The sequence below is a fragment of the Triticum dicoccoides genome, chromosome 5B (assembly GCF_002162155.2).
Source record: "Triticum dicoccoides isolate Atlit2015 ecotype Zavitan chromosome 5B, WEW_v2.0, whole genome shotgun sequence".
Lineage (NCBI taxonomy): Eukaryota > Viridiplantae > Streptophyta > Magnoliopsida > Poales > Poaceae > Triticum > Triticum dicoccoides.
This window is the reverse complement of record NC_041389.1, coordinates 313146376-313159971: the sequence shown is the minus strand read 5'-3', so window position 1 is coordinate 313159971 and position 13596 is coordinate 313146376. Positions and strand designations below refer to the sequence as shown.

At 49.6% G+C, this 13596-nt stretch overlaps 2 protein-coding genes across 2 annotated transcripts; one reads left to right on the top strand and one right to left on the bottom strand.

The window, feature by feature from the left end:
• The first annotated feature begins 586 nt into the window (after positions 1-586).
• On the top strand, positions 587-2504 carry LOC119308639. The gene is made up of 2 exons (XM_037584769.1): positions 587-1020; positions 2110-2504. Exons 1-2 carry the CDS (start codon positions 853-855, stop codon positions 2239-2241), a joined length of 300 nt encoding a protein of 99 aa, XP_037440666.1. The 5' UTR covers positions 587-852; the 3' UTR covers positions 2242-2504.
• Positions 2505-3424: 920 nt separating this feature from the next.
• LOC119308638 (GDSL esterase/lipase At2g04570-like) lies at positions 3425-5356 on the bottom strand. Its single transcript, XM_037584768.1, has 2 exons — positions 4273-5356; positions 3425-3858 (listed from the first exon to the last, which is right to left on the bottom strand). Exons 1-2 carry the CDS (start codon positions 5156-5158, stop codon positions 3665-3667), a joined length of 1080 nt encoding a protein of 359 aa, XP_037440665.1. The 5' UTR covers positions 5159-5356; the 3' UTR covers positions 3425-3664.
• Positions 5357-13596: the final 8240 nt, after the last annotated feature.

The window sequence follows — 13596 nt, the reverse complement described above, 5'->3', positions numbered from 1 at the left end:
GAGAGAGAGAGAGAGAGAGAGAGGATGACGTGGTGCAAGATCATGTCATTCGGGGTCCTATACCTTGTTAGAGGCGATATAGAAAATAATAAAAAGCTGGTACAATGTCTAGAGTCAACCTGACCATAACTCGGGCTAGGCCGGGCTTCGGGCTAAGCTTAATAAAAGCCCACAACAGAAACCTAGGTCTAAGCCCGGCCCGGCCTGACCTCGGGCCTAGATTTTAGGCCCAAGCCCGGTCCATCAGTGCAAAAGCCCGTCAGGCCTCGGGCTGGGTCTCTTTCCAAAAATGCAGCTATGTCAGGCCCAAGCCTGGCCTGATCTATTAGTCCGGCTCAAAATTTAGGCCCAGGCCCGACCCGTGGGCCAGGCCGTGTCGAGCTATTTCGGACCGGGTATAGTCCAGAGTCATCCTGGTAGTGATTTGCATGTAATGTTTCACACCATTTATTACATTATATCGAGTTGTTATCTTTTTTCTCCAAGAGTGAGTAGCTCTTCAGACACGCACAAAATTTCGGCGGGTCGAACCCTAAACCTACGTCTTGCTAAAGAAAAGGCAAAAAAAGAAAAAAAAAATGGAGCAAGGACCGTCTGATCGGTGCCAACTCTCGATCCAGCCGTCGTCACTGGGGGAAGGTACCCATCTTCATTTGCTCGCCTCGCCGGCCGCCGCCGCCACGCTCCGCCGTCCTCTCTCCGGCGCGGCGCAGCCACCTCTGCCCCGCCACCTCGCTGCCCGCCGTACATCCACCTCTCTCCTTCGCCTCCTAGCTGCCGTCTCCACCTTCCCTCTCTCGTTTCCCCCTTCCAGCGAGTGAACCATCAACCTCATAAGGGGGACAGAGGGAGATGGTGCTGCGGCGGGCGGCGGTGGAGTCCCCTAAGAAGGTGGCGGCTCTGGTCGACCTGGTTAACCTGCCGACGGCGCTGCGGGAGTTCGCCGGGGGCCGGTCCCAGATGTCCCACCTCTCCTTCTTCCTAGGCGTCTGGTCACACATCAAGAACAACAACCTCCAGGTACATCCTTCCTAGGCAGCCCCACCTGTTTGTTTGGTCGCCTCGGAAGTTAATCACGTTAGGTTTAGTTCTCGGAATTAGTTGAGCGTCCCTATTATGACGGAAGATTTGGTACCTGCCCTTGAAATCCCGTTTCCATTTAGTCAGCAAGCTAGATGTTATTCTCTTGTTGCTGGTGAACTTCACGCATTTGATTCAACTCAGCTAGGATATGAATTTGCCGAATAAGACATTCATACGACCAGCTCAGCTAATGGCCGCTGCTTAGTTGGATCAGAACCACCTGCAGTGTTAAGTCTGAGCTATAGCTCAGTGTTGGAGGATCTGTCGTTGTTTCTACTTTATGGGTATTGCTTCCCCTTGAGGCCTGCACATCCTTTTCAAGGCCGACTGTCCATTGTTCTCTTTGAGGTTTGAGCAGGCGCTTCTGTTTTTGTTGACTTCATATCTAACATGAAGAAGAAGACATCATCTCTCTCCATATATATCCAGGCCATGCGGTGATACTGTTAGTTGGGTGGCACCATTATTGCCATCAGTTGGACTTGAGCTACATTGCAGAAAGTAGTTGTGGCTCCATCTTCCATTTAGGTACCTGTTTTGAACAGTTTACACTAGAGAATCGCCAATAAAGTCATCTTGGGTTTGACATTTTGTTTGTAAACCTAGATGCGGCACTGCTGCATTCTTGAAGGAGTTCTTCTGTCATGCTGTAATATATACTCCCTCTGTCCCAAAATATAGTGCGTATTAGACCTTCTGAAGTCAAACCTTGTAAACTCAACATCCAGAATAAATTTCTCAACATCTAGAATACCAAATCATTACCATCAGAATATCATAAAATAAATTTTGGTATTGGACAGAGTGAGTATTAAATCTCATGGCTCTCTCAGCTATAAAACCAGGTTGAATCTTGGTGAATGGCAAGGGATAAATTAAAATTTTAAGGTCATAGCTTTGTTCTCGCAATTTTTGTTTCAGAAGAAACAGAAAACCTGTTAGCTTTGCCTGTTTCTCCCCTGTCAGATTTTCATATGGATATGTGATTTCTACAAGTTGTTTACATTAAATTACTCTGATTTGCAGGACCCGACCAACAGGAACATTGTAAACTGTGATGAGAAGCTGAAAACTGTGCTGTTGGGCAGGTCTAAGGTGGAGCTCTCGGAACTCCCAATGCTTGTCAAGCTACATTTCCCAAAAGTTTTCAAGTCGTAAGAATAATAAACTGTCTTTTACGAAATTTCCATGCATGGTTGATGTGTAGACAATATATGAGTCTTCCTAACCCCTTCGGTACGTGTCTTTTTTTTTCTTTTCCAATTTTTAGTAGCTTCAGCTTGTGTTCAGATGAAGAAAAAACATGTAGTACCACATAGTTGCTTGCTGTCTTTCTCTTGGCATATTGTGTATTGAACTTAAACCGAATTTGGAAGGCGGCTATTGAATGCAGGCCTGAAATTGTTGGTTTGGTATTCCTATCTGCCCGGCAAGCTTTGTGGAGTTTGATGATGATAGCTTTCTCTTTCTTTTGCTTTTGTACGTGAGCAGTCGAGCTGTCATCCCTAACAACTAGGGTACTTCATTAAGTCTCATTAGAAGATACGGTCAGGGCCTCCTTAACTTTGCTACTACCCAGAGTGAATGGGGTGATGGTACGCTTAAGCAGGTGATGCTATGCTAGATGTAGAAGAAAATGTGACATCCTTATGCAGAAATGTAAGTCCTATGTTCATAAATAAAATTAATTGGCAATCAATTTTTGTGTGTGAACAAATAGAATTCATTGACCATAATGATAGCACTACTAATTTCTCTAGGCAGTGTGCGAAATTGTTGATATGAGCAAATAATTGTTGGAAGTAAGAGGTTTTTGAAAGAGTACAAACTGCCAAAAGAAGGAAAGGAAACACCTTGTTTCTCTAGATAAATAGTGTGTGGAATTTTTTTGTATGAACAAAACATTATTGGAAGTAGAGATTCTGCCAAAAGAAAGAAAGAGAACCTTCAAGGTGTTTTGTTTGTATTGGAAGTAGACATATTAAAGTATAGATTTACTGATTTTGCTTCGTATGTACTACTCCCTCTGTTCGGAATTACTTGTCGTCGAAATGGATGTATCTAGATGTATTTTAGTTCTAGAGATACATCCATTTTCGAGACAAGTAATTCCGAACGGAGGGAGTAGTTCATAGTGAAATCTTTAAAACATCTTATATTTAGGAATGGAGGTAGTATATTCCAAAGCCAGACTGAAGTCTGAGAATTGTTTATTTTAGAGAAAGTCTGAGAATTGTTTGGTAGTACATCAGATGTGAGCAGCAGCATAACATCAAAAACTCTCACTACGATTTATATGGACCCGACTATTGTTTTTCTTCGTCCACGGCACATAAAGTCATATTTTCCCAGTCACTTCCTCGGATCATCTTATATTATAAAGCTGTCTTCTACAATAACATTACAAAACTAGCAAAAGTTTTCATTTACAGTCCATTGCGTACTACATGTACACATGGTCGTCCGCCATGGATCAGTGTAAGATGATGTCTCGTTTTCATAGAACATAAACACGCACACACAACATATACAGTCATCCCTCCATATATTGTCTTCTCAAGCGAGAAAACTGAACTGAAATTCAGAGAAATACATGAAGCGTGGTGTTCATGACTTTATCGGCGAGCATATTGTACATCCTCTCCGTGGGATGGATGGCGTCGAAGAAGACGTACTTGTCGGGGTTCGTACATAGCAGCGAGGTGCTCAGGCTGCAGAAGTAGCCGGCCTCGAACATCCCCGTCCCGCAGCACCCTCGCTCTGCGTTCTCAAAACCTGCGAGATCATCATCTTCATCAGAAATTAAATAAATTTGGACAGGTAAAGTCACTACATAACTACTCGGAAATGTGAAAGGCAGTCTAAGAATGTGTACAGTGAGAGAAGCAAAAGTCTGAACGGACGTTAATTCAGTGCATGATGATGCCACGCACTGTGCATGCAACAGGAGGTGGTGCATGCAACAGGAGACAAGGCATGTGGCGCCCATGCCGTGCTTCTCGTTGCAGTGGTGCGGTGCTGTGCACTGTGCACCATTAATCGAAACGATCGAAGAGTGTGAATGCATCCTAGGCCCTAGCTACTCACTTCTGTGCACCTCTGCTGGCTAGGCAGAGAGCGAGCAGCTCGGCCATGCATGCCAGAGTTGGTTGTGCATGCATGGCCACGCCACGCGTACTATGCACGTACCGTAGTCGGAGGGCTTCCTGACGACGGCGTCGAGGACGTCGTAGGTGTCGGCGTAGACGAGGTGCAGGCTGGGGAGCTCCTTGTTGAGCTTGGGGACGACGGCCTGCTGCAGCTTGGCGTTGAAGCTCCGCGCGACGGCGTTGTACTCCTCGTTGCACTGCCCGGGGTCGCCGCGGTTGCCCATGCGCTCGGCGGGGAGGCAGCCCATGGGCGTGAGCCCCGTGAAGTCCATCTTCCTGCCGCCGAGCGCGTGCACGGCGCGGATGGACGACTCGGCGAGCCCCAGCAGGTACGCCTCGTACTCCGCCGCCGTGTACTGCATCCGGCGCTCCGGCAGGTTGTAGTAGTTCTCGATGAAGTCGTTGGTGCCGATGCTCCAGATGTATAGCGCCTCGCGGATGATCTCCTCGCCGCGCGCGTCGCCCTTGGCCAGCTTCAGCCGCAGCTTGTACTCCCTGAAGTAGTCCAGCTGCTCCGCCATGGTGATCACGGACAGGATGCCGGCGGTGGCGTTGTCGAGGCCGGTGGAGGCGGACGCGAAGGAGACGCCCGCGGCGAGGTCGTCGATGGTGAGGGTGGTGTCGAGGTAGGCCGGGATGGAGGCGGGCAGGCCGAAGGCCTCGGAGATGAAGTCGGTGGCGAGGCGGCCGTTGGAGAAGCGGCCCGTGGGGTGGCCGTCCGCGAAGTCGAGCCCGTAGGGCCAGAAGTTGCTCCGCGCGATGGTCGGGATGAAGTTGTTGTTGCCCGTGTCCACCGAGGAGTCGCCGAACACGATGATCGCCGGCACCTTCCTGGCCGCCGCCGCCGCCACCGCCGTCCCCCCGCCGCCGCCGCGGAGCACCAGGAGGAGGATCAGCCACGGCAGGCACCTCTGGAGCGACGACATTGATAGCTAGACTAGACAGGCCGATCAATCTCGTCGGGAACGAACGAACGATCTTTCTTTCTCTTGTTGCGAGCGTTTGGTGCAGGAGGTTGGTGTCTGTGTCGTCACGAGATTAAGGCGCCGAATGGACGTACTGCACCAAATATATGGACGCCTAAGCCTGACTGACTGGCTGCTCTACGTATCGCGGGCGGCGGCAGCATGTATATATGGTGGCACCGTGGTGGCGTGGTGTATCCGCGCGATGCCACGCCCGATGAGGCAACGCCCCCGAGAGCGATGGGCCGTTTTCAGGCCTTGAGGAGCTCGATAGGTTCAGCTGCATGTGAGGCGCTTAATTAATTCGGACCGCATTTAAATCGCTCGCTCGTTCGTCCCTCTGTGCGTGCCTTCATGGAAAAGCGCGCGCGAGCAGGAGCAGCTGATGTAGTAAAATGGCGCCGTTGCCCCTGCTTGCTGGACTATTTATGGCCTCCCATTCTCATTTGCTTCCAACTTCCAAGGTCTTGATTCTTTTGACGTAGTACTCACTCCCGTGTATTCCGTGGTTACAGTGTAGAGATACACCGTAGAATCACATACTCGGCAGAGAGAGAGAGAGTAATAATTGCTGTACATCCGTAGTAGTATTCCCTTCCTCCAGGTACATAAGGCGCCTAGTGAAAAAATAGCAGCACCTTCAGGAAATCAGGATGAAATAGTTTCTTCAGGTTGAAAAAACAGACTTTCCAGAGTTCATCACCACATCAGGTGAATCAACCCACGGTGCCTTGTGTCTCTCCAATGCGCGGAGAGGCATTTTCATTTTTTTCATTAGTACTGATCTAGGCCGAGGCGGGACTGGCGTCGGTCATATTCGGAGACGAGGTTGGTGAATTTAACGCGCCAACATCACCGTGGGAGGAGTATGTCGCGTCTACTCGCTGAAGCTATCGCAGTCCTTGATGGAACCACACGGCTGAGGATTCCAGTCCAGACGTGGAAAGAGGCACTTTCCTTCGCTCGGGATCGGAAAGTATCCCCAATCTTAGCAGAGATCAAGGGGCTCAGTAGAGGTTTTGTTGCTTTTATTTAGAATAGACTGGACTCTGTCACATTTTGATTTGTGCTAATCAGGCATCCTATGAGGATCGCCTTGTATAATGTGGGTGGGTACACCACCTAATAGCCTGCCGACTTGCATAATGCATGATTGTAAATCCACTCATCATGAACTATAATAAAATAGTTCTTGTTCGGCAAGAAAAATTAACACCATCAATCGGGTTTAAATATGAAATTCAGATGGACACGACAAGCCAAGGCTCCGCTGGAAAAATAAAATCTGAAGACCGTCTGCACGTGCTGCCGCTGCATATATATATATGTACTTTTTCGAGAATTTTTTCATTCAAATCATGAAACAGTACAAAGTAGTTGACCATTACAAGCACACTGAAACACAAACACAAAGGACCACAAACACCTAGGGTACACTAAGCCAACCATAATACAAGAAGATCTCCGGAGCTCTGTGACATCATCCCTGAATCTTGAGAAAAGGCCCGTGCAGCAGAAGGATCTGCAACCAGGCGCAAGCAGGTCATCATCTTCGACCACGGTACAATTGTCGTCACGCTGCTTCCTTCTTTCTTGACACCAGCACTGAGAGGGCATGGACATCAATCCAACACAACTGCAACGGCCGTTGCCATCTTTGGCTTTGAGTACCGCGAAAAATGTCCCTTCCGAAAGGAAGAGAACTCGGGTCATCCGACCGGTCCAGCACCGCGGCCGGGCCATCCGCCCGGACAAAGCAGGATCTCCCTCCAGCATCAGCGCAGAGGAAGGAGAAGAACAACAACGGCAAATCATATCGACAAGGAAGAAGAAGCGTCTTCATTTCCCTGCATCCATCGCCCATCTGAGGACCCAAACGTCTAGTGCCGATGGACCTCCAGCCACCATAGCCCGTGACCTCGACGAGATCCGGGGATCCCTCACCCCGTTGGGCTCCTAGACGAAGGCAAAAGCCTTGCCTGACCGCGAACGGAGCCCGGAGAAACTTATTCCGTCGCGACACCACCGCAACGACCTCGGCAGCGTCACCCTCAACCATAACCCTACCACACACCCACCTAGCGAACAGACCCGAAGTTCCCCCTCCCTCCCGCTGTCAGTGTCAAAACCGATAGATCTCGGGCAGGGGGTCTCGAACTGTGCGTCTAAGGATCGAAGGTAACAGGAGGCAGGGGACACGATGTTTACCCAGGTTCGGGCCCTCTTGATGGAGGTAATACTCTACTTCCTGCTTGATTGACTTTGATGAGTATAGGGGTTACAAGAGTTGATCTACCTCGAGATCGTAATGGCTAAACCCTAGATGTCTAGTTTGTTTGATTATGATCGCCCCTACGGATTACACCCTCTGGTTTATATAAGCACCGGAGGGGACTAGGGTTGTACAAAGTCGGTTTACAGAGGAAGGAAACCATACGCCCGGACGCCAAGCTTGCCATCCACGCAAAGGAGACTCCCATCCGGACATGGGAGAAGGCCTTCTATCTCGTATCTTCACGGCCCATCAGTCCGGCCCATGTCACATAGGCCGGCTCCTCGAGGACCCCATAGTCTAGGACTCCCTCAGTAGCCCCTGAACCGGGCTTCAATGACGATGTATTCGACGCGCAGATTGTCTTCGACATTGCAAGGTGGGTTCCTTCTCCGAATAATCCAAAGCAGTCTTCCGCACATAATAGCTGTATCCGGCTCTGTTTAATAATTACAACCTTAAGCTGTAAGGGCAAAAACACTCGAAACAAAGTAAGTCACGTCCATAGGCGACTTTTTCGGCGAGGCGTTATGTCCTGGCCTTGTTATTATTCTGAACCGTTTTACAGCTCCCACTTTGTGTTTCGAGGCACGGTCATTGACATGTCTTGTCAAAGCAGAGATCCTGTCCCCTCATCACGAGATTCTCATCAATAGGGGTTTGGGTAATCCAACTGTGCCGTTCACACGTCCCCTTGGGAATAGGCGAGATTTAAGGCTTATGAGGAGACGCTTGACATCCACTACCTTTATAAGAAGATATGAGGATCCATCTTTTTACCCCACGCCTTCTTCCTCCTCAGCCCATCTGCCATTCGAGCTCCAGCGCCCAAGTGCCAATCTTTTCCATCGCCACCAAACACCCTAGCCATGTCCGGATCTGGAGCACAGGGCAAGCGGATGGCTTCCTCTGTTATAGAGGAGAACATCAAGGAGCTCTGGGAAGCTGGTACTTGGCCGCGGACATAGCCCACCGTCTCCCTGCCAAAAAGCAGGTCATTCCCACCCCGGAGCCTAATGAGAGGGTAGTGTTGATCCCTCATTTCCTTCACGGATTAGGGTTTCCCCTCCATCCTTTCGCCCCCGGTCTCATATTTTACTACAGGCTAGATTTCCATGATCTAGCCTCAAATTTCTTCCTCATCATTTCAGCGTTTATCATCGTGTGCAAGGAATTCCTCCGCATCCCTTCCCACTTCGGCCTATGGCTCAAGGTCTTCAATGTGAAGCCGAAGGTGGTTGAAGGTCAACACGCGGAGTGCGGCGGCACCCCGGTGAGCAAACTTCCCAACGTCTCCTGGCCCAAGGGGACCTTCGTGGAGACTGTCAAGGGATGGCAGCAGGGGTGGTTCTATACCACGGAACCCCATGACACCACATGGGCCGCCGCTCCCGAGTTCAAGTCCGGTTCTCCAATGCGGCTTACATCATGGCTCAACAAGGGCCTGGATTGGGCGTCGTCCGACGAGGTGACGACACTGCAGAATCGTATCAAGGGTATGATAAACAAGAACACTAGTCTTGCCAGCGTGATCTAGGTGATGCTCTTTCGCCGGATTCTCCCCTGCCAAAGCCGGACTTAGTATATGTGGGAATTCGACCCGGCCAGTCCCCGTACCCTGCAGCAGTTCTTCGGCACGACGCACAAAGACATATGTAAGCTACTTTTCAAGGCTCAAAAGTCGTGGCCGAAGACGACCGAAGACCTCGGCCTCGACTGCGCTCATCCGGCCACTCCCGTAAGTTTTCTGATGGCCTTAATTTGTGAATCCAAGGAGTATATTGAGCTTTCCATTCTTCCCACAGGGCTGGACAAAGAAGGTGGAGCAGATCCAATGTCTGACACCGCTACCCGAAGACCCAGGCATTCCTCTGTTGACGAGGATGCTGGTTCCGGCGCCATATCAGGTGCAGGAGAAGAAGGCCAAGAAGGAGAGCAAGGATGCCAGAGGTGGCCTCCAACATCAAGGCGCTTCGGACGTTGTGTCCGAAGACACCGAGACTCTCTCCTCTCATGACGAAGATGAAGAGGAGGAAGAGAGCAATTCTCCCCTCAAGGGGGGAAAGAAGAAAAGGGCTGCTTCCGTGGACCTGGAGGCGGAGGCGTCCAAGAAGGGGAAACTCTCCCTTTCGAATGATTCCGAATCGGATGCCGATGGTACCCCCGAGTGGCACCCCAGGCCGAAGCCCCTGGCCGGATCGTAAGTATCCGAAGATACCATACATATATCCGATTTTATGGTTTGTGGTTCTAATACATTAAATTGCACGTTGCAGTCCGGCTCACGATCTCCCCCAGCGATCATCGTCCTCTGGGAATTCGCTAGGGCCGAACATGATGGAGAGCGAGTCGCCTCCGCAGGCCTCTCCACCCACCGCTACAGACAATACCGAAGTGTTGTCCTGAAGAACCTCTCCAGGTCACGGGGAGGTGCGGGAGGCCGTGAAGGTGGTGACGGAGGGTAATACCTCTGTTGCCGAAAAGAGGGGGGAACCAACCCCCAAGGAGACCGATGACGGGGGCCATGCCCAGTTCGGTCCCCAATCGAATATTATTTTGGAGATCCATATGGCTCTAGAATTGGGCGAGCAGCCTACTTCGAAAGAAGGGGACGCTCCATCCCCACCGACGTCCTCTATTAATCTGGAGGCGCTAGACACTCTGGTGGAAGTGCTTCAGAGTGCTTTCATTGTGGAGGAACACCGTACCCTTATGGGTACGGTGGTTGAAAAGGTTCGATCCGCTAAAAACGGATTGAACGAAGCCTATACCAGCCTTTTAATAGGCTTTGAGGTATGTGACATAATATATTTTTGGCTGTTTGCAAAAGGTATGCCTGTGTATAGATAGTAGCCCCTGAGACTCTGTTCGGCGTTCGCAAAGAAATGCTAAACAGAGGATCGAATAATCCTTCGCAGGAGATAACATATATGTCTATTTTGATGAACAGGCTTCGATGTTGGCGGCGACCTCCCATGCCGCCGAAGTGTCCGAACTAAAGCGAAAGTTGGAGGAAAAGCAAGGTATGCGATAACGAAGCATATCTGAAATGATATGAGTTCCGATTTGTTATCTAAATGAGTTTTATGGTTATGCTTACAGTTGACGCATCTGAGGTCGAGGCCCTCAAGAGCGCGCTGGCCGAGGCCAAGAAGGAGGCGGAAGAGGAACGAGCTGCCCGCCTAAAACATGAAGCGAGGTTGGATGAAGTCCAACAAGAGCTCAAGGATGCTATAAGCAAATGTGAGTCCTTGGAGCGCGAGGTGTCGGATCGAGACTCTGAATTTGCTACGGCGCTCCAAAGTGTGAAGGAGGCCCGGGTTGAAGTCCAAGGCGCCTGTCGGGAGATCCGAGAGGCAAAGCAGATTGCGGCGGGTAAGACCTTTAATATGCAGAGCAAATTTATAAGGAGAAAGTACACCTTACTGACCTGCATCTGGAGTTCTACAGGAGCGTTTGCGGATCTACCCTGGAGTATTACTGATGCTGTGGATTTCTTCTGAGTCGAAGAGGGGAGCTCAACAGAGAAACTGTTCTGGTCGCAGTACCTTGCGCCAGAGCATCCTGTGCCCCTCAGTGATCAGCTAAAACAGCTGACCGAGCTGCATAGGGTGGCCGAACTGGCCATGAAGGACATTATAGTCCGTCTTTGGCCAGCCGAACCCATACCCAACAGCTACTTTGGGCTTGTGAAGCAGCTAGTCGATGCCTGCCCATGGCTTGACGCTATAAAGTGGTCAGTCTGTATCAAAGGTGCCCGGATGGCCTTCGCCTGTGTCAAGGTGCAGTGGGCGAAGATGAATGCCACCAATCTTGCAATCAAGGGAACGCCCGCAGGCAAGGAGCACCATACGCCGGAGCGGTATTTTGACGACGTCCTTGAAGGATCCTGCATTGTAGAGGGCCATTGTTCAAAGGACATCATTTTTGAATGAATGTATCTGTGCTGCCCAAACTTTGTATTATGAAAACAAGTCTTTTGTATAATATTTTTCTTGTTTCATCTAAAATTATTTTCTCTCCGTTGCGGCCGTTTACTGAATCTGAGAGTTGGCCAGTCATCGGCTTCAACCCCTCATGTAGATAGTACGGGGGTGTTTGGAACAGCACAAGAGGTGTTAGTGCGTTGAACCAGGCAATCAGACTATGCGGCTTTATTACTCTCACTTAGCCATAGGAGTTTGACAATAAGATTGTAGGTGCAGCCCCTGGTATTGTTCGGTTGTCCGAACTTGGTTCCTGTAGACACCTGACCAGGTGAAGACCGGTCCTTCGTGTGACACAGAAAAAACCGCAAGAGATTTATACTTAGTCACCGAATAGCTGACCAGCTCTCGTCGTACCATGATAGTCAGTTTTCGGCTTTCTCTACTTAGGCGTTTATCCGGATGAGCCAGAAACACAATCGTGGTAGTTCTCCCTTTACTTCCTTAGCCGAACAATCGGAACGTAAGGTAGTAAGCACAGGAGCCGGGCAACCCAACTATTGACCCAAGACATGATTCGGAGCTGATGCATATAATGCTATATTCGGAACGCCAAATTGTATTATAAAAGTGTTCGGACTTATGTTATTTTTAAGAGATGTACGTGGATGAATGGAGCCCCTGGCGATTTAAGCCGCACCTAGGTGTACATGACAAACAGACGAAAGAAAAAGAGGGAATACAGATTAAGAAATAAGCCAATACCGAATAGGTTGGGCGAAAAATTGTTTCCATTATAGTCTGATTGATACGTCAGAACGTATTTGTACAGATGATCCTATAAGCATCGAGGCTATTTTACAAGCCGAGCACAATGGAAAACTATGCATAGATACTAAAAAAGGAAGAGGTGATCTTTAAAGATCCTTTAGATAATCTGCCGTACATCCGCGCTTCTTTTCGCATTGGTGTGTGATCCTTTGAGTGAATCAATGATCAGGTTTTCATAAGGGGCCCTTAGCACCATCCAAAGGTGATGTGGTTTTTAAGGAACCTGAAAAAAGGAAAACGAAAATAAGGAGAAAGAGGGTAAGAGGGTCTAGGTAGGGTCGAGCCGTATTGTGGACTTTATCTTTGATATGCCTCCATTTTTGCCCATGGTATATTTAGTGCATAGTTATGTGCACGCGGTACATATGCCGCAGTTCAGTTGGGGCTAAGATAGAGGCTGAATTGCTAATCAAGCTCCTGACAAGCTGGACTGTCATTCTGCAAGGTTGTTCGGACTCGTTTGACAGGGTCCGGCAGCTTGACTGCCGATGTAGCGTTTGGCTTGATAAGGCCAACCTGTACTTCTGCTGCGAGGGCTGCGGTGTGTTCCTTAGTACGGAGGGAGCGATCCATCTTTCCATGGACTTTTATAACACCGTGTGGTCCTGACATCTTGAGTTTTAGATAGGCATAATGCAGGACCGCATTGAAGCGGGCGAACACGGTTCGTCCGAGTAGTGCGTGATAGCCACTGCAGAAAGGGACGATGTCGAAGATCAAGTCTTCGCTTCGGAAGTTGTCCGACGAACAGAAGACGACCTCCAATGTGATTGAGCCCGTGCAGCGGGCCTCTACACCAGGTATTACTCCTTTATAGGTAGTTTTGGTGGGCTCGAATCTTGACGAGCACTACAAAAAAAAGACACATCCGTGACATTTTGGGCCGAACAATTTTTTTTCTGTCATACATATGACACTTCTATGACGATAATTGTGAAAAAACCCGGTATCATCATAGATGTGGTGGGCTCCTACTTCTATGACAAAAAAATCATGATAGAAAATGGGCTTTTCGTCATGGGCGGGCCGGAGACGCAGCTGCATGACATTCTTTGGGCCGTCCATGACGCAAAAAATCATGGTAGAAGCGAGGGCGAGGAAAATTTCGGGGAGTTCCCGGTTACGGTGGGAGGTCGGGGGCCGAGCGATGCGTGTTTCTCTCGTACATGTACGCGCGTGTGTGCGAGGCATTGGCTCTAACTGAACCCGAGCGAGGCGTTGGGCTCTAACTGAACCCGAGCGATTGCACTGCAGGCTACGTGTTACTGAACCCGAGCGATCGATCGATGGCTGTTAATTGAACCCGATCGAGCAATTCCTTCGCTACTACTACTAACTGATACCGATCGATGCTGCCTCTGGGATGAACA

Coding starts and splice junctions, on each gene's coding strand:
- LOC119308638 (XM_037584768.1), bottom strand. CDS start 5,158: ATGTCGTCGCTCCAGAGGTGCCTGCCGTGGCTGATCCTCCTCCTGGTG. Junction 3,859..4,272: donor CAGGAAGCCCTCCGACTACG/GTACGTGCATAG, acceptor ATGATCTCGCAG/GTTTTGAGAACGCAGAGCGA.
- LOC119308639 (XM_037584769.1), top strand. CDS start 853: ATGGTGCTGCGGCGGGCGGCGGTGGAGTCCCCTAAGAAGGTGGCGGCT. Junction 1,021..2,109: donor TCAAGAACAACAACCTCCAG/GTACATCCTTCC, acceptor TCTGATTTGCAG/GACCCGACCAACAGGAACAT.